The 20,595-nt window shown below is 34.6% G+C and overlaps 1 protein-coding gene across 1 annotated transcript in view; it reads left to right on the forward strand.

The window, feature by feature from the left end:
- The window catches only part of LOC145668393 (dipeptidyl peptidase 9), a gene marked incomplete in the record, with an annotated part of 122,191 nt that overhangs the window by 22,747 nt on the left and 78,849 nt on the right, over nt 1-20,595 (forward strand). Inside the window, 6 exon segments of the mRNA XM_081736182.1 lie at nt 4,495-4,945; nt 7,749-7,884; nt 10,679-10,819; nt 11,677-11,779; nt 13,965-14,141; nt 20,157-20,328. Coding sequence (XP_081592308.1) covers nt 4,511-4,945; nt 7,749-7,884; nt 10,679-10,819; nt 11,677-11,779; nt 13,965-14,141; nt 20,157-20,328 — 1,164 coding nt within the window.

Consider the following 20,595-nt stretch of genomic DNA (forward strand, 5'->3'; position numbering starts at 1 on the left):
TAAAATTGTTCTATTTGTGTTCATAATTATGTGCATTCATTTCGTTTTCTACTGATATCTGGGGTGATGCAATACTTTTGGCCGGTAGTGTATACGTATATACCTATCAAGTGGTCTTAAATGCGATTCCACTAGTGTATATTCCATGTTTTGAATAGAATCGTTTTGTATGACATTGCTTGTGACGCTTTGTTGGAAATTAAATATGCACCTTCGAGTATTTAATTTAGAGAATTCTTCATCGCAGTGTTAAATGAATGTAGTATGCTAATTCACAAGTTGTCAAAGAATATGCGTAGGTGAAGGTTGTAAAATCAAATTTATATCCTCCTAACATACATCGAGTTAATAATGAATAAGCCTGTCAGTCAGTTTAAAAGACTGGAATGTTCAACAATATTGAATACTTCTCAACTCATCAACCATGAACGAAGTTTTAAAAAGTTTCTCCTAATTCAGTTAGAAATGGCTACCGTAGCATTTTTAACAAAGTGCATTATTGAACTCCCTCATGTCTATGTGGTTAGTATCATTAGAACGACTAGGATTGAGTTTTCGATAGAAGTTCATCTGGTTCAGATCCCGCGTTAAACTGTAGGTCCACGTCCTATAATTACAGTCTCGATGCGAAAAAGGGCCAATCCAGCCAATAATAGATTATTATGTAAATTAATTTGTTTATTAATATATTTATTTTTGTTATGTACTAATAGAAATATGAGTTTAAATTCAAATATTTTCTCATAAACACAAGCGTTTGGAAAGAAGTTCTATTGCATTATGTGAGTGAATTTAAGTGAAAATGCTTAGCGAAGTGCAGCTTTAAATATGAGTAGCGTGCATAGCTTTTGTTTTGGCATGTGTCTTAAAAAGTGAACAAAAATGCACCAAAAATATGGAAGGAAGAAACCCTGCAAATACTTAATTCTGCAAATTCCGGAGAAGAGTGATGTAGACAACTTCAAAAAGTCCGAAAGGAAAAAGTATACGATATGAAAGTATAGCTATAAATTTTGTATAAAAAGTAAAGCAGATATATTGTTAAACTCAGTATCAGTTTTGCAATAAAAAGTGGTTGTGTAAAAAATTAAGATGAAAAGTTGGTAAATATGTATATAAGTTAGTTTGAAGTGCTTGTGTTATACGAACATCTATGTATGTGTATTAAGAAAAATAAATAATAGTAGAAACATACAGAACAAACAAGAAAGAAAGATAATTCTGTCTTGATACATACACATCCTTGGTTTTGACGGACGAAAAGGAATCAAGAGCTGTGTAATGATTTCGATTGTCTTTTAAGTTTCGACACGAAGTCTGCAATGGCTATATCCACAATTACATTACGAAAGAAAGAGAAATAATACAGTACTGTACCTTTAATTAAGTGCGCTATACGATCTGACAGTGTCAAAATACTTTCAAACTAAATTAGCTGCTCTAGATTTTGTCCATCGTTTCTAATATCCGTTAAATGGGGGTTCCGGTCCGTAAAATTTATGGATGAATGTATAGTTAGGAAACTACACCAATAAAATCTAAATGTTCTGTTCTGTCCCGTCCCTTTATAAATTTACAGAGTTGTATCTTCTATTCGCACATCAATTCAATATTTTCATTGTCTGTTACATAGATACTGAAAATAAGAAGGGAAATATAATAGCTACCGAAATTATTTATCGTCAGATATGGTTTCAAAAGCACAGTAAAGATTATATTACAATTTAACATGTTCTGCAACTACCAAAAACTTGGTATGTACTAAATTTTGAATATAAATCGAATATTCATCATCAGTAGTAGTACTACACTACTAGGCTTCTTGCAACTACAGTACGAGTTAATATTTTTATTTCATAATCATACCGGAGTTGAATAAGCCTAATAGTTTAGTACTGCTACTGATGATGAATGTTGATTGTATATTCAAAATATTTACTACACACCAATTTTTTGGTGGTTGCCAGGAACAGATCGCAGGTTAGTAAATTAAAATATAATTATACATCTCACCCTTGAGAATCTTGGGGGTGTCTCACCCTCACAGTATTTTTTGTCAGATTGTAAGTCATATGCGTACCAAGTTTGGTTGAAATGTCTCCAAGCGTTTCAGAGTTATGCTTGAATTTACACACACGTACTATATATCAATCGAAAAAGAGGAAGAAACACTGCAAATACTTAATTCTACGAATTCCGGAGAGAAGTGTGTAGACAACTTCAAAAACTCCGAAAGGAAAAAAGTATAGGTATAAATTTTGTATAAAAAGCAAAGCAGATATGTTGTTTAACTCAGTAACAGTAGTTGAAGCTAATAGATGTGAAAAGAAGTGTTGGAATTCTTTAATCAGACGTAATATATTGCCCCGTGAAGGGAAGTAAACTTTATGCAAAACTGTGTTATATTTTACAATTGTATTTACATAAAGGCGCAAATGCTTTGCAAGCCTGTGAAGAAATTTGTGCTGTTTATAGGCAAGATACGTTATCAAAAGCAACAGCCAAAAGATGGTTCATTCACTTGCTGCATATGTCGATATCCAAAATGCTCCTTGCAGTAGGCGACCAATCACAGCAAAAGTCGAGCAAGACCGGCATGTAAGCAATGACACTACCAATGACCTAAACATCCATTACCAAACTGTTAAACCATTTGGTGAAACCTGACCATTAAAGGAAGCTCGACGTTTAGATGTAACATGGTCTGACTCGAAACCATTTATTCGACCGAATTTCTATCTTCAAATCTCTACTTATACGTGACTAGACTAAAGTACGTGAAAAGTAACTAGAGCCATTTCTGAAGAGGTTGATCACGAGTAATTGCATGTGGATAACCTACGACAACATTGTGCGAAAGAGATCGAAGTCGAAGCGAGGCTTAGGAGTCTCCACAGTTCTGAGAAACTCCACAGTTTGTGACAAAGCCTACTCTGACACTCAGGCAGGTTATACTGTGTATTTAGTGGGATTGAGAGGACATCGTGCATCACGAGCTGCTACCGCCGGGCAGAATGATAGACTCAAACCGGTACTCGACAGTTAACGTGAGTGCACCGAGGAATTTAAAAGAAACGACCAGAACTGGTCAACAGAAAGGATGTCGTATACCACGTTGACAACGCAAGACGCATTCATCTTTAACGATCCGGCAGATCTTCGTGACTGGTGCTAAGTTAGTTTCAAAAGAGGTTTATGAAAACGACGTGTCGCCATTTTTTGACCAGAAACCACGGAAGTTCTAGAGCGACGGGATTATGGTTTTTCCCCTCCCCCCAAATGCAGATCATTAAATAAAATGGTGCATATGTGGTTTCGTAATATATTTTTCAAATAACGATAAATGTATTCTGAATTTTGACCTTCAAAGGCTCAATACATTTTAGGCAACCTGGTATATGAATTGTTGCTCTCCTGAAGTGTCATTCATATATATTATAATATGCCTGAAGCTTCTCAGGTATTTCATTAAATTTCAGAATATAGGTGTAGAATTGATATATCACAATCTACAAAATCACAGAAAAAAATTACTAGAGAATTTGGAATAACAGCACGTTAAGTTAAAATGATGTAAGAGTACATTGTACTTCTAATTGTTGCTCGGTTAGCGTACGCGCCTTTGGCGCGGGAGACCCGGGTTCGATTCCCGGCGGGAGCTCATGTGGTTCGGATTCCACGTTAATCAGTAGGTCCACGTCTCATATAGCCTCGCTGCTGAAAGGGACGTTAAACTCAAAATCAACTCAACTCTAATTGTTGCTGATAGTGGGGTTTGTGAAAAATAACATAAGTCAGTTAAAAGTAGAAGGGATGTATTTTCGTGAGTAAAACTTTTCTTTCATTTTGATTACGTTGAATACATTCAGTAAGTAATTGGGTATGGAGTTTGTCGAATGAATGTACAGTCAGCTTAAAATTTTGTTTGTAAATAAACATTTCATATTTGAGAACTTAGTTATAGGAAAAGAAGTATCGTCTTAGAATAGAAATATTATGGTCTCTAGATGTAGAAAGAAGATTGAAACAATGAGCTTTCTAGTTAGCACGCTTGTTTGTGGTGAATGAGGGTCCCAAATTCAGTTTCTGGTGGTAGCCTTGTCTTCATTAGTCAACAGGAGTATAACTATGAAACTGAAGAAACAAAACTATTCTAACTGAAGGCGGAATGAATATGTAATTTACTATCAACAGATACAAATCAGAATCAATAGTTCTTTTCTGAAAGAAACTCATATGCAACTTGATAGTATAAATCCAAATTTATTCCATATTCTGTCATGTAAGTAATGATAAAATGCCAAAACAATGTATTCTTCTAAGACATTGAAGTTATTAGTAGTAAATATTTCCACAGTGAGAAATAATTTTTGACTACTTACATTGTAATCTGTATAACACAATAATACTAATCATTCAGTTTGCATAAATGAAAAAAAAAAAAAATACAATTTCTAATATGCATTCTGAAACTTTTGATTCCTTTTTTAATAGATTGGACGAATCAACAATGGATGACACCAGGACTGCTAAGAAGAAGTCCTGGCGTGAACTCAAAACAATTGTGTGTGACCTTAGAAATCAGTTATCGAATCTTTTGACTATGGTTCCAGCAACTATTACGTTTCGGACATTGCCGAACAATAAGACTAGGATATATTTTCTAAGTACACCCTCCAATGGTTGGGAAACCACACTGTTGTATGCCGACGTACCCAACGATAATGTTGGGTTAACCACAAAACTTCAGTGGCAACCGATGATCGAATCTAATTTTCAATCACTGCCAAGCATCAGCCGATCCACCCGAGAAGAGCAGTTGATGTGGGAAAGAAAACGGTTAGCAATATGGGGGATTACGTCATACGAACTTCATCAGGAGTCAGGGAAGCTTGTATTCCCGGCTGCAAGCAGTCTGTTTCAGTGTGTAGATACAGGCTTTACGGTGAGTTATAAATCATTATTATTATTATGTGTTCTTTTATTTTGTAGCTGGATTTTTTAAAATTAACAGTTATTTTTTTTATATATATTTTTCGTAATACCATTCAAGCTTCCATAGCCTTAAGCAACGTAATACCACCAAAATCTGCATGAAATTCATTACATTAATAATAAAAAAAAGTTACGTGTAATAGTAAGTAAGTCTGGGTAGTAGTTCGGATACCAACTTAAGCAGTTAAATCTCGGTTCTGAACAGGAATGTTAAATTCCAATCAATCAGTCGAGAATTATAGGACATAGCTAAAGCGGTTTGTCAGAATATTCAGACTGTTATAGTCTATGTAAATATCAATATTTCAAAATTGTATTGTGCCTGTGAAACAAATTTTACAAGATAAGGATACTCTCTAACACCCATGCACTTCTTACTTAACACTTAAACTTTACATGTGCCGATAATAATGTATAATAATTTTTGTAAATGGGGCCGTCATTTTAGCAGCTGTTAGGAATACCCCTACAAATGCTAAAAACAAAGTTTGCGAAAATTGACATTTATTATTCTTTTGCAACCTGACTTACTATAAATCTGTCAAAATTGTAATTCAGAAGATATATTCCATGTTCGTCTTTAAACACTTAAGAACCCTCTTGCAATTCTTAATTTAAAAAAAAAAAATAATAATAATTAAAAGTGCACTGAAGAGCTCTTGCGGAAAAACTTTCAAGAAATTATCTGGCTAAATACTGAAGTAAAACTTTGCATTGATTAGATTAATTTTTATTCACAGCAAAAGATATATATATGGCATTTTAAAAAGGAAAGAAAAAATCTGTAATGATTATCTAATAACAGCTGATCTGAATTAATAGTTATGTAATTATAAAATTTTCGAGTAAAGTAAATTTCGCATGTTCTTCTAAGTTGTGCTTAGGTCTTTACATTTATAGTTTATGAATTACGAAATAGTTGGTTCTGTACATGCAACGTCAAGATACATATCAAATCAAAATTATGGTAAGAGCCTTGCTTGGTTTCTACATACTTTATAATATACATCACTAACTTACTCTAATATTGGCCCCTACATAAATAGAAATTACGTACCATTCGTATTCTATAATTCATATTTCATTACTTATAATAAACATCAATATTATCAAAACATAATTCAGCCTAGTCCACTAAGCATGCATCTGTACCAGAATCAGAACAAGAAGATAATCAGATCTATATATTTGTAATAATTAATTTTGTAAATACCAGCAAAGAATTATTTTAATGAAAGTATCCATTAAACTGAACTTGTTCCATTGATATTAATTTGCTGTGACTGTCTGTACTATAATTAGTAATATTCTACACAACAAAATTTGTCGTTAATATGGGTTTACAGTCATTGGATTAAAAACTAAAATTACATTTTTGTTCACCAAGACACTTTCATTTTGCCAAAATATTAATAATTTAGATAAGTAGTAAAATATTGTGCAGAGCTTGGAGATACAGCCATTTTTCTCTGTGGAAGGGAACAAAACTAGCCATAAATCGTGTTAGTTACCTTTGTCATACTTTCAAAATTCCAACTTGTGCTAGTAAAGTAGTTTGAATTGCACGGTTGGCAAAAACCATGATTTTTATTGAAAAAAAAAAAAAAAAACAGATTTTTGTGGTTTAAACCAAGTTTTTTGGTTTAAATAATTTACTCTATGTATTTATATCACATATGGACAGAAATAAGCGTGTTTCACCTTGATGTTAGTATGCAACAACCGGGTTATGCTGGAAGGGGTCACATAATCTTAAAGCGGAATCCAAACCGCTTCTTGGCTTACATCCAAGAGAAATTGTCCTCCATTTGAACTAAAAGCCGGGACTAATTGGCCATAAATATGATACGTCTGCCGACTCACTCACGAAGGACTCCTGATAAAAATATGTTGACTGATCTTTGCATATTTGTTAATATAATCGTCAAGAGTCATTAGGACAGAAGGACAAAAAGATAACAATTGCACAGGTGGAACCATTATACAGAATTACATATGGACAATTTCAAAGTACTACAGAGTACAGAAGAACTAATTTAGTCCAAGTCAGTTCACTACGACTTTTATTAGTCCAAGTTAAAGAAATATAACGAACTACTTTGCATATCAGTGAATAAGTGAATAAAGATAAGAATTATTTGAGTCCACTTTGGCTCTGACCCATTTATATATAAATAGTTACCAAAAGATTCTTGTTATTTCAATAATTGCCTCTCGTGGGGTTTGTATGACCCCCCTCTCTAAAAAAGTACAGCATTTCGATGTATTTTATAAATAGTAAACATTATTAAAACGAAACAATGTTTAGAATTTTCCTTTGGTTGCATAACAATAATAACAAACTATTTAAAAAATCACAAAATAAACATCCATAAAGTTACATTAAAAAGTTACTTTTGTAATATAATCTCTTTGAGTAAAGAATGGGGAATTTAGGTCTGAATATATACGAATAGTATATGGGAGTGAAACGTGTTAACTCACAAATGTGTGTTCATCAAGATTTTACGAATAGTTACACTTTTACGAACATTTTTCTTTTTTGGTTTAAACCAGCCAACCCTGTTGAATTGTAATGTTAAAACTGCCAAAACGTTATATTTAGTTCTAACTTAATTTTGAAGAATCCTTAAGCCAAGATAAGGGTTCTGCCTCAGGTTTTGACGGAATTTTTTCAGAGAAAATTGATAACATTAGACAACACCTTGAAACTACTAATAATTATCTTATAATGATTATATTTTCTGTTTCAGGGAGGTCCTTTGTTTCCCACAGAGCTTCGGACAGCTTCCACAGGAGCCAAGTTGAATCCCCAAATTTGCCCCTCAAATCCTGATCTCGTTGCATACGTGTGCTGTAGTGATATATGGGTTGCACATACATTAACAGGTAACAGCATCTATCATGTGGTACTACTAGTGTATTAATAAATACGAGGTGTGGCACAAAAAATCGGATTGAAGTAATAACTCAGAATACTCATATTATTGGTTCTTGTCGGTGGTATTAACTTCAAAGTAGCCTCCCTCTGCTTCAACATACTTCTTCATTCGCCGCTACCATTGTTTGTAACATCCCTGGAGCTCAGCTTCTGTAAAAGTCTTTAGTACGTTTTCTTTCTTTTTCTTTAAACCTCATTAACGGAAATAAAATGTGTTCCCTTTATTTGAGGTTTGATTTTCAGGAAAAAAAAAGAAAGTCACAAGGTACCAGATCAGGCGAATACTGTGGTGGTTCTAACATGCTGCAATGTTTCTTCTAGCCAAAAGTTATTGTACGGATAGTGCTCGATGGACGGGTCCGTTGCCCTGATGCAAGATCCATCCACTTTCCCCCAACGGGGATTTTTTTTCCGAACGTCTCCACGGATTTTCCCCAACGCCTGAAGGCAGTAATGTTAATTTACATTTTGTCCGTTAGGAACCCAGTCAATCATCACTATCCTACAAATGTCGAAGAATACTAGTAACATTGTCTTAAACGTGGGCTTTGACATCCGAGCCTTGTTTAGCCGGGGGGAATCCGGGGACATCTACTGCATTGATTGTTATTTTGTTTCCGGGTCATAGGTGAAAACCCAAGTTTCATCGACAGTTACAACCAAATCCAACAAATTTGGCACGTCGTCAATCGTTTTCAAGATGTCCATATACGATTTATTTCGGCACTGTTTTTGTTCGTGTGACAGCACTTTTGGAACTACCTTCGAACAAGTTTTTGTAATTTGCAATTCTTCCGTTAAAATGCATGTAACTGACCCTCTGTCTAAGTTTACAGCTTTAGCAATTGCTTTAACACTCAATCTGCGGTCTTTCCTCACAACACGACGAATATTTTTTATGTTTGTTTCAGTCATACAAGAACACGAGTGACTTGGTCGTTCATCATCATCACAACTCTTCCTACCCTCCAAAAACTTTTCGTACCACTCCAAAACTTGTGTTTTTGACGTGCGTACTTCACCATAAACTCCCCTCAACATTGGAAATGTTTCAGTAGCAGATTTTCGAAGTTTCACGAGAAATTCATGTTCACTTTTTTGTTCTGGGTCATGTGAGTCCAATTCACCGTGCTAGGGAGGGTAGGTATGGTAGTTTATCCCTGTGAAAGCAATACACATCAAGTTAATTATTTGTATTAATAGCCATAATCCGTTTTTTTTCCACACCTCGTATATTATGCTAACCCAGTGTCATAAACTGCATTATAAGAGCACTTATCTATATCACTTCTCTGTCTTCCATTGTTATGACATTCAGGTCTGGACACAGTTCCGGGTTCGATTCCCGGTGGGGTCACTCGGTCGAAAAAGTGTAACACACTTTTTCAGGCCAGCTACCCTGAATGAGGTTTTCCTGGGTTTTCCTTATTCACACCAGGCAAATGCCGGGGTGGTACCTAACTTATAGGTCCCAGGCCGCTTCCTTCCTTCCCCAATCCTTTCTTCCTTCCCTTTCCCCGGACATTGTGCTTGCCGAGGGATGTCGTCCCTCAAATCGTGACTGGCTAAATGACCTTAGATGCCGAAAGCCCAAAAATCTAAATCCTTACTTAGATCTGGACAGTATGTATACTCAATTTACTGTCTCAACTTATTAAAATCATTACTGAAGAGAAAATTTAGGCCAATGTGTTACATTGAGCAATAATGATAAAATCCTATTTTTTTCACAATGTTATATTTTACCTTTCTTCCTACTGACAACTCACAGTTGGATATTTTTATGGTTATTGTTGTTGTATGCTCCCCCAAAAATGGAACTTAATATATTGTCTTTCTTGATACAGTTCCACTTGTGGGTCAAAGAACGAAGCTTTCCAGAGTAAGGTAGATAGCATTTTTTTAAACGTGATTATTTTTTTTTTCTTCTTTGCAATTGTTGAATTTTTGCTAACTTCTTAAACGGGAGGTCAATGAAATCATTTTTGAGTTTGAGTGAAAAGTTGGTTTTTACGGTCTATTTTATTCAGGATGTAGAGAAGCATTTAATAGCAATATAGCAATCTTCCTATTGAAAAAAAATATATATATATATCTTGTTCATCACGAACTGGTTGGGGACTCAAATTCTGATCTTCCATGTGTTGGATGAATACTTTCTACTAAACTACGGATGACTAGACCAAGCTTGTATGTTTGTACTTATTTTATTATTCCTTGGACCTTAATCATTTTTAAATGGATATCAGTCAGTGCTCAACTGAAGAGCATAATCCATCTCTCCTGAAAATAAAGTATATGCTTTATTCTGCACCAACCCAGCTATTCGTTTTTCAGGTTTTTATTACTATTTCATTATTGTTCCATAGGTGATATTCAAAAATCTTAAAAAGTATATATATTATACACTTTTGAAACAAAAGTTTCCACTTAAAAGATCAAATTGATTGTGTCTACAAAATAAATGCCAGTATATGTCTGGTAGTCGAGAAGTAAATAACAAATGTAATGGATATTATTTAGCCAACAATCAGAACACTTAATATCATTATTTTCGTTAATTCACCAGTCAGTTGTTTTTCTGGTATCGTTCCATACTTATTAGTAACGTATAAAATCAAGATAATTCAAAACGAACTTTTTCCTTAAAATTATATTAGAACGGAAAGTAATAACATCCATCAAATCTTAAGCGTAAGTTGAAATATAGGAGCTGACATTACTATAAATATTTTGTTGTAGGTAGTTCAATACGCTTAACATATGCACATAAAAGTGTGAAGAATCTGACTGATGATCCTCTGAGTGCTGGTATTCCTTCATATGTAATGCAGGAAGAATTTAGTCGGTATCAGGGTTACTGGTGGCAGCCAGTTACTGTTGGTAAGTTTTGTTTTAAACATTTTCGTATTCTAATTTTATTGTGAGAAAATTGATAAATAATCATATACAGAAGACTGGTTACATACCTAGTTTGGAAAATTACTTTACCTCCAGTTATGATTGAATCTTATTGTTGCAGAACTTGCTTCCAGACATAAAACGAATGATGTTATGTAGAAAGTGATCAGCACGTTTTCGTTCTTCTCTATATTTTTAACTGCACATATTGTTGCCAGATTGAAAGTATGTAGTTTATAAATTCTTTGGTACTTAACAGTAATGTTCCGATGGAGTAAAAATTTATTTTTCACTGTCTTATATTTTGAAAAAACAACATTTTTCTATTGAGCCATTAATAATACAAAAATGATTCGTAAGTAAATTAAGCCTGAATCAACATTGTATGTACTTATCGTTAGTAAAACTTACTGTATTCCAATCCTTACCTAAAAAAAAAAAATCTTTTTTCCGTATTCAGTTTCGCTTTTTTTTTTCCTTATGCAGAAAGCCTCAGATACATTATTGACTTATACCTAAACTTTACTAATTCGCGAATCTTTTATTTATTTTTACCAAAATTAAAAATTGACAGGAAGAAATATTTCTTTGTAATTGGAAATTCTACTCAAGTAATTATTTATTTGTTTTTAAATGTGACTGCAATGTGTTAACCATTTTTCTATGTGGTTTACAACACCCTTATTGTGTAAGGGTCACTGTTGCTTACTTACGGATATTAGTGAATCCTAATAATGTTCTTGGTAATGATAGTTGGGTACTGATTCTAAACAGTTCGTTTTTTAATATGTACATTATGGTCTATTGTTAAATGATTTTGTAACTTTTGTTCTTTTCAGATGGTGTTTTTAGAATAGTATATGAAGAAGTAGACGAAAGTGATGTAAAAATATTTTGTTTTCCGTCATCAAATTCAAACTGTGGAGAAGTTGAAGAATTTAGGTAAGTCAATACGTATATACAAGGGCTGGATAAAAAGTAATGTCAACATTGTTATAATTCGTACCTGGCTTTATGCATAGAAGAACACCTGTTACATTCCTTAAATGTAATCGCTTCCCATCTCTATCACCTTCTGCCACACGCGTGGAAGGTGTTGTACATAGTCAGCACGTCAACCGCCATATGGATGGTGGCTTCTTTTGTGTCGTAGTGCTCCTCACGAAGTGATTTCTCCTCCATTTTGGCGAGAAGGTCGTCATCATGTTCCTAAAAACATTGTTGTACACTGCGCCCAGTGCCATTTAAATCATGTTATTCGTCTTTCTGAAGCATTGTTATAACGCTTCCACTTTCCTCCTCTGCTTTACGGAACTGCGGTTTCTAACTGAATAACAGTCGTTACTACTCACCACACTTCTTCCTGTCACACCCTCTTATCAGCTATAGAACTCCTGTAGTGTTGAGACATAGCCCTTTGACGTGAGAATAGTAATGCCACTATCTTTTATCCAACATACGTAGCACTGTATTTTTATACATATGTACTACTACTGTGTAACTGTGCTTGGCTACTGTGTATACTACTGTGTAACCAAGTGGTTAACTGTGCTTGGCTATGGTGTGCGTGCTTCCACTTGTGATTCGCAGAATGTACGCACCGGATAATTTTGTATAAACCAAGTACCATTAGGCAGTTGGAGAGCTGTTTTAATTAAGTTGTACCGAACTCCGTTCAGGAAAATAAAAATAATAGCACTAGTAGCCAATGTATCACACAAGTGAACATGCGCTACTAGCCAGCTATAGGTCCATGTTTTATATAACCTCACTAGACAGGAAAAGAATTGTCAACTAATGTTAAGCATTTTAAACGGAGAAAATATCCTTTGTCCTTGTATCCATAAAGAAGACAACTGGCGAAATTATGAATGTGAGTTCATGCTTTTCTTGCAGAGAGTAAGTACTTTTTCCCTTAAATATGTACGTATTTCGTTTCCTGCATGTAACTGACGAATAGTTTGTCAAGAAAGAGTAATGTTGGATATATCACAAAAGCAATTATAGTGACTTATTGTTTCTGATGTAGCTAGTAACAGTACTGGCGAAACTGTGGAATAATCCTCTTTGTTATCAAAATTTTCCATCTACAGTATATCATCGTGTAGAGATACCTTGCAGAGATATATTGTAGAAGAAAGAAGAAAAAGAGAATCGAGGAGAAAGTTGAAAATATAAATTTATGCCAAATCAAGTAATATAACACGTGAATTGTTTCTGTTCCAGGGCTGTCAAAAGATAGGGAATATGAAATCCTATAATTTCGGAAACTGTTTCTTTAAACTCTTGTGTTTCAACAACATAAATTTAGTATAGCGTGGGTAGCTCTCGTGTACTCTCTTTAAAATAGAAAAACGTTTACAGGGTACTGTAGCTTTCAATCATTTTGCAAGGACTTTTGGAGTTTGTAAAGCTGAATATGAATGGGGAAATAGTACAGCGGGAGGACAAGAAGAAGTATTCGTAAGTAATTTCATTAAATCTTCGATATCTCGATAATTGATACACCAGAAAAGTGTAGGACATTAAATTAGGAACGTAAAGTCATTAAAAGAAAACAAAAATATACAGAGAAACATGTTTTAGAATCGTACTTTATTAAAACGAGAACTTTATTATTATTATTATTATTATTATTATTATTATTATTATTATTATTATTATTATTATTATTATTATTATTATTATTATTATTTTTTTTTTTTTTTTTTTTTTTAAATAGGGTTTCACTTATCTTAAAGGTAAGTATTTGGTCACTGACCAAGATCTCATCAGAAGTGAGGAAGCCAGCAAGCTTCTGTATTTCCAGCACGTGTAAACAGGGACATATGGAGAACTTACAAGTTTCATCTGAACAGTTGTCCTTACTGACGTCCTCTTTTTCCCTCTCATGTTCTGATTTTTGTTGTACATCCAAGCGTTCCAGTTAAGATAACAGTTTCTCAAATGTAAAAAGTTAGAGAGGAGAAAAGGCAGATATGAATTTATTTTGTACCGCATAGTGTTCTCTTGCGGAAAAAAAAATCTGTAGTGTACTTGTAATATTATTGTGTAATGCAGATTTTAAATGTCCAATTGAGTAAATATCCTGTACTAATCTTACATTTTTCTTTTATTCTTGTGTCAGGTTTCCAAGAGCAGGAACACCAAATTCGAAATCTAACCTAAAAATGGTGCAATTTAGGTTAAATGATAATCTGCAATTTGTAGATATAGAAACACTGGAATTGCAGTATCCGTTATCGATGTTATTTCCGTGGTTCGAGTATTTGGTAAGGGTTGGCTGGACGCCGGATGCGGAATAGTAAGTAAATTCATACATTTTGGATTTGATTGTTCTGTTACAACTTGCAGACTAACTTTTAAATCTGTGTGCTTTGCAGTTCAATACTGGAAAGCTTTACCTTCTCAGGTAATAGTTCAGTTTTAAAATGTGGTAAATATTGTCTGTATCAGATGTAGTCTAACATTTTTTATTAAAGAATTTTGTGAGTTAGTCATTTTTCTATTATTATTATTTATATGTGCATTGTATCCGTTATTTACGTGAGCAACGATCTGATCTAATCACTATATTTATTAAAAGTCATAAAGCCTCAGTGACATAATATTGAGCCATAAAATTCAGACGACAATCAATGTTTGCTTCACTCTAAAGTAATTAAATATGACTTTCATCGCTAATTTGTTGCAATAAATTGCGAGTATAGCGGTTCAAAAGATTAACTTCGTATTTGGTGTGTACTATTCCTGCTGTGATTCGGACTCTGTGTGTGAAAATCTAGACTGTATAGAGACACGCTCAGGCACATTACTAATCTTCGATTCCCGCATCATCCTTGCACTTCCAAACCATGATCTCTCCCATAGAGCCTTGAGCATGAAAACAGCAATAAAATAAAAGTATCAAGGAAATAAAAACGAACGATGTTAGCGGGAAAGAGAAGTACAATATCACCTTGTCGTTTGTATTGGTTTGGTTGACTTGACGAGAAATTAGCACAGCAGGAATTGTGGTAAATTCTGTGTTGTCTTGAGTGGCTGAGCACGAACGTCAAAAACGAAAATGTATGGCTGCTTAAAAAGCAGACCGGATAGCGTAATGGCTAACACAATGGCATGATAAGCCGGAAACCAGAGTTCAGTTCCCACTTCAATCTCATTTTTCAGACTTTGAATTTCAGTAAATTTCAACTGTTCAAAAACACTACGGATGTACTTACTACGATGATTCCATAGGGATGAATAATAGTCAACTGATCGGCCTTGAAAGAGCACCACCGTTGTTTAGGAACAAGTCGTTGGTACTAATAGAAACGGTAAGTTCGTCGTAGCGCTGTAGACAGGCATAAGGACCATATTAAAGTACAGGATGAGCATAAAGTCTTGCCCTGATTACAAAAATTTATTACAGAAGAACCGTTTGACATAATAATGTAAATACTGGTCAGTTACATAGGTTAGTATTACAAGTTTTTTTTTAAGACCACTTACGTTAGACCACTTCAACGTGTGCCCCCTTGGTAGCTCGGAGAATGTCTAAGCGGTATTCCAGTTCCCGCCAGGTGTTTTGTAACATGTCTTCTGTCACAGTACCCACAACTGCTTGTATCCTAGCCTTCAGTTCCTCGACGTCAGCAATAGGTGTGGCATAGACTCTGTCCTTGATATAGCCCAATAATAATAATAATAATAATAATAAAAGTTGAAACGCTTGCGACGCTTACCGAACACGATCAACAGTTTGCCTCACCCACACTAGGCCTGCCACTTGTTGGAAGATTGTCAACACTGCTGCCTGTTGCTTTAAATCTTTCATACCATCGCTTTATTGATTTCACATCCGGAGGGCTGCGGCCATACGAAGTCACAAACTTACGCTGAACACTGATGGACGATTTGCTTTCATGATACCATAGCAAGCATTGCGCTTTCTCCTGCTTCAATGCCATTTCGCCAACTAACCCGCGCGCGCCAAGTAACGTACTGCGTCATTCTTTGGTAGCATTAGTGCTATCTATTGGTCTTAAAAAAACTTGTAATACTAACCTATGTAATGAACCAGAATTTACATTATTCTGTCCAACGGTTATTCCGTAATAAATTTTTATAATCAGGGCAGGACTTTATGCTCACAGTGTATTATCTTAGATTTTGGTCTTTACAGTTTCTTGGAGAGAGAAATCGTCATCAGTCACTGTTTTTTTTTTTTCCCTCCAGTAAAACATGACAAATGGAAAGTATTAACCCTAGGAACACCAAGGGGGGAGGGGCCTCGGAGGCCCACAAATTATTTTTGTAACATTTCTAATTGCATAAAAAATCTGAAGAAAAAAATAGATATTGTCAAGCTTGACCCAACTCATCATGAAACGTACTTGTTTAGTTTTTAGTGTTTTGTTTTTTCTATTTATAAATAAAGAAAGTGCTGTAGGCCTTAGAGCCCTCCCTTCCCTGGTAGTACTAAGGGGCTATTCACCGCATACGCTAACTGTTATATTCCAGTGTTGTGGCTATTTATTTCATTTTCCTTTGAAACAAATGTAGTATTACAACATGCAGGGGCACTCTGAGCTATTATTCTGGTGCAGTGGTGCCACCTGTACATTATAAAAAATTAGTACAGTGAAACCCTCCTTAACGGGTACCTCTCAGTAACGGACACCTCTATAATACGGACACTTTTTTGTCCCGGCAAAACTATATGTTTCCTTATGGAACAAAACCCTCCGTTTTACGGACACTTTCAGATACGGACGCGGACAGCCCTTTTTCCCCCGAGACGTTTCAATAACCTCTTCGTAACGGACAGGAATTATTCTCGGTTCTGAGATATATTATTCCTCACAAGCGTATCTATCATGAGTCTAGACCTGGTGAACCTTCAAACAGAACAGCTTCAAGCTGAACTTGAAATTCTCCTTATTTTCTGCTCGCAATAAACTGCTTTCTGGTGGAAATCCTAGAAAACCTTCAATAAGCACTAACACTCATGCAGGGTCAGTCGTATGGACAAGAATTCTATGCGAACTATCTTCCCTTCCCTAACAAATTTAGTCCTTTTGCCTGTGGGCCTTGCACCTTTCCCGACAATTTCATAGATGATAATAACAAAACAATTTCATAGATAACTTGTTTGTTTGTTTAAAATAACATTTTCAACGAGGAATGGGAGCAATGTTTTTTGTGGTGAAAAGCAACATTTTTCTTTTACTTACGATTCTGGAACAAGTCTGGGTTGGAGTTTTCTCGGCTTCCTTTTTCACTTGCTCTAAGAGAATCTTCTTTGCGATTGGGGCTGGGTTAATAAACATATGCACTCCCATATGCCCTTGCATCCATTCCGCCAGCGAAGATACCGCGCCAGTACACAAACGCAAACACACACACACATGTTTCTTCCGCAACCATACTGAGGATTCTCAGAGGACACTTGCTAATGAGTTTTATTGGCCTTGTAGAGTATACCCAAAAGAGTTTAGCCGATTAGTTGGTTCCTAACGCATCTTTTGAGAAGGTTCTGAGAATTTGAAATAAATTAGAAACGCTAGGTTAATACGAATATATTAACACATCCCCCAGCAATATTATTTAACAGAAATGAGTTTCTCCTTCATCCCTCCCAGTATTTCAAATACGTACTAAATAGAGTATTTTCATATTGAATTTTACGTACTTACTTTCATACACAATGTATTTACTGTATATTACAGCACACAATTACTGTTGTGAGAAATTAAGATTCTATAACCTTTCAGTAACGGACACCTCTCAATAACGGACAAAAATTCATGTTCCATTAATGTCCGTTATTGAGAGGTTTCACTGTATATACTTTTTTTCTGATTATTTTTTGGCACTTAATATTTTATTTCCTATTAGTTTATTCCCTCAAACCTTCTAACACCTAAATATGTCACTTTATATTATAATCTCTCTCTCTCTCATATATATATATGTAAAGAAAATCAAGTTTCAATAGTGATTGGAAAGAACTATGCTGCTGCACCTCTGGTGTTATCAAGTATTTTTAATCATAGAATCTACAAGCAGCAGCCTGAAACACTGGCTGAAGACGCATATTTCATGAGAAATTGTCAGTTCGTTATTCTGTGACTGTATGTGGAAATCTGCAGTAGCAGTGGAATAATGGCAAATCGTGCTCTTCGCCAAAGTTCAATTGGGAAAGAACTTAAAGAACTTTTAAATAAATCTGACATAGAAGATAGTGAGCTCGAATGTCGCAAGGTGGAAATAACCCTGTCACATTTTGATGCAAAAGACAGTGATTTGAACATTTTATTTGATTATGCAAATGGAACAAATGAAAGCAATTTTACGAGTCTTGCAGTGAATCCCTTGTAATAGTCATGATGATGTAGTGCTGATAGTTTACTAAACTGACAGACAAGTCGTAGCTTATTTGCTTACGTTTTACATGTTCATTCCATTGGTACAAAAACCTGACGTTGTGCTACTAGAAAAATTGTAACTTACGTTGTGTTGACAACACTGCTTCTCTGGTAACATCCGCTATAGTGTCCAATGAAAGTTCCTCACACTATCTTTTCGCGGAAACAAAATTTGAAAGAATTTCGCCATTCCAAGAATAAGCGGGATGGAATTATAAAAGATTAATTGTGAATTCATTGGAATACTGAAGTATACCCCACTCTTCCCCATTCTACCCCACTTCACTGCACCATCACCAAAATGCTTTTAGAAGTCGCCTTTGTACAGATACTACACTGTACTAAGTTGCTATTGATCTGTTTGATAGTTTATCTACAGAAACAAATAAAATAAATAGGTGATAGTTACTGACATAACTGAAAAATGGTAATATGAACAATTACACATATAGTTGGCAACAGTACTTAGAAACCTAGTAATCATTGAGAATAAAAATATATGATGTCTTAGACATCCCAAGTTCATGTCAGACAAGATAAATTATTTTCCGTGAGAAAGAGTAACCTTTATGCTGTGGGCCTCAGAGGCTCCCCCGTAGGTGTTCCATGTAACCCAAAAATACCTTGGTGTTCCTAGGGTTAATGAACAAACTAGGAATTAGATTGATTTTTAACACATGTTCCAAAAGTTCGGCATAGAAGATGGACTGCAAAAAATTACTAATTTCAAATAATAATAATAATGCAGTTTACAAGTGACGGCTTAGATGTATTCATTAGGTTAATAAATTACTAATTTCTGATTACAGAAAAATATCTGTTTTCATTTCTAATATTTAAATAATTGATTAGAAACCTCATTAAGATCATTAACATTTGATCGTACCAGAACTTTCACTAAACATATAACTTAGATTAAATTATTTTACTTACCGAAGTTCGACATAGCCATACCGGTCTTCACAAATATTAATTTTTATAACATTACTTTCCTTCGCATAATACTGATATTAAAATATGATCATGATGCCATTGTAATTTCTTAATTAACAACGCGTTTCTTCTTGTTAAAGAAATCTTAAACTCCAATAATACACGTGCTCCAAAATTTCAGGAGATAAATATTAGTGCAACTATCATAAAACATCGACTGACGATAGCTGTTCAATCCTAAGCCGGTGGCAGCTTAACGCTATGGTTGTTATTATAAGACATTGCAAAAGATTCTTCATTCCTCATACGAAACATACTGAAATGGCACTTTATATCTACCTATACCAGTGGATAAAATTAAAACTAAATTGTCAGTAACATCCCAGAAGAAATTAAAGAAAATTAAAACAGTTCGTGAAAAATCAAGACGTACATATTTTAACTGTCAGTTTCTATATATTTGAAGCGATCGGTCTTTCTGATAAGTTAACATTGCATCTGCACGTTCAATTTGTTTTATTTTTCATCCACTTTTAGTTCATGTCCAGTTTGTTTGCTTGCTGCAATCTGTTTGCTTAACTGGAATGAGGGGCCATGCATATCTAATACGATACGGGTTTGAAATTTCGTTATGAAATGAATAATCAGTTTTCTCGTCAGTTCTTTGTATTATTAGTGATGCGTCTACTAGGTAGTTAGTCCGCTAAGATGAGACTTCGCAGTTTCCGCAAAAGTAACTGAATTAATATATTTGCTGGATGTTACTGTTACGGTTTATGTATTTCTTTATAAGACGCTTAACTCGATTAGAAAAATAAATAAATAAAAATTAGAGACGGTCATCTTGGCGCTATGTTGAATATAACTTGCTTTCAGTAAGTGATTTATGATATATACCCATTAGCGTTCAATATTTTTATATAATACTTCGCTCTTTAAATATAGCAATAATATTTTCTAAAATTAAATTTCAGTATATGGGTGCAACTTTTAGATAGGAGACAGCAAAGACTGGAACTAGTGCTTCTTTCGATAGATAACTTCACAGAGCCGCCTCCTAATATGTATCATTTAGAAAACCATCATCATTCCTCATCTCCAGCTGTCCAAGTCATTTACAGTGAACACTCGGATATTTGGATCAAAGTGAGTAACACAGGTAATACCTGTCCTCGAGCATGGGCCTATCATTAATTGTATGTAAACTCTTACTTTTAAAATTCCTTAGTCGTTTAAGTTTCCAATCAACCCAGTAGTGTGACATATACAGTATTTGTATCTCAGTTGCTTCCAAAAGAGAGATAGAAACCATAATTGAATATTGAATTGTAGAGCTGTTTCGTGGCTAAATGGCAAGTAAAATAATAATAATATAAATAAATAAATAAAAGAATACAATCTTCCAATTGTACG

The sequence above is a fragment of the Thermobia domestica genome, chromosome 13 (assembly GCF_964235325.1).
Source record: "Thermobia domestica chromosome 13, izTheDome1.hap1.1, whole genome shotgun sequence".
Lineage (NCBI taxonomy): Eukaryota > Metazoa > Arthropoda > Insecta > Zygentoma > Lepismatidae > Thermobia > Thermobia domestica.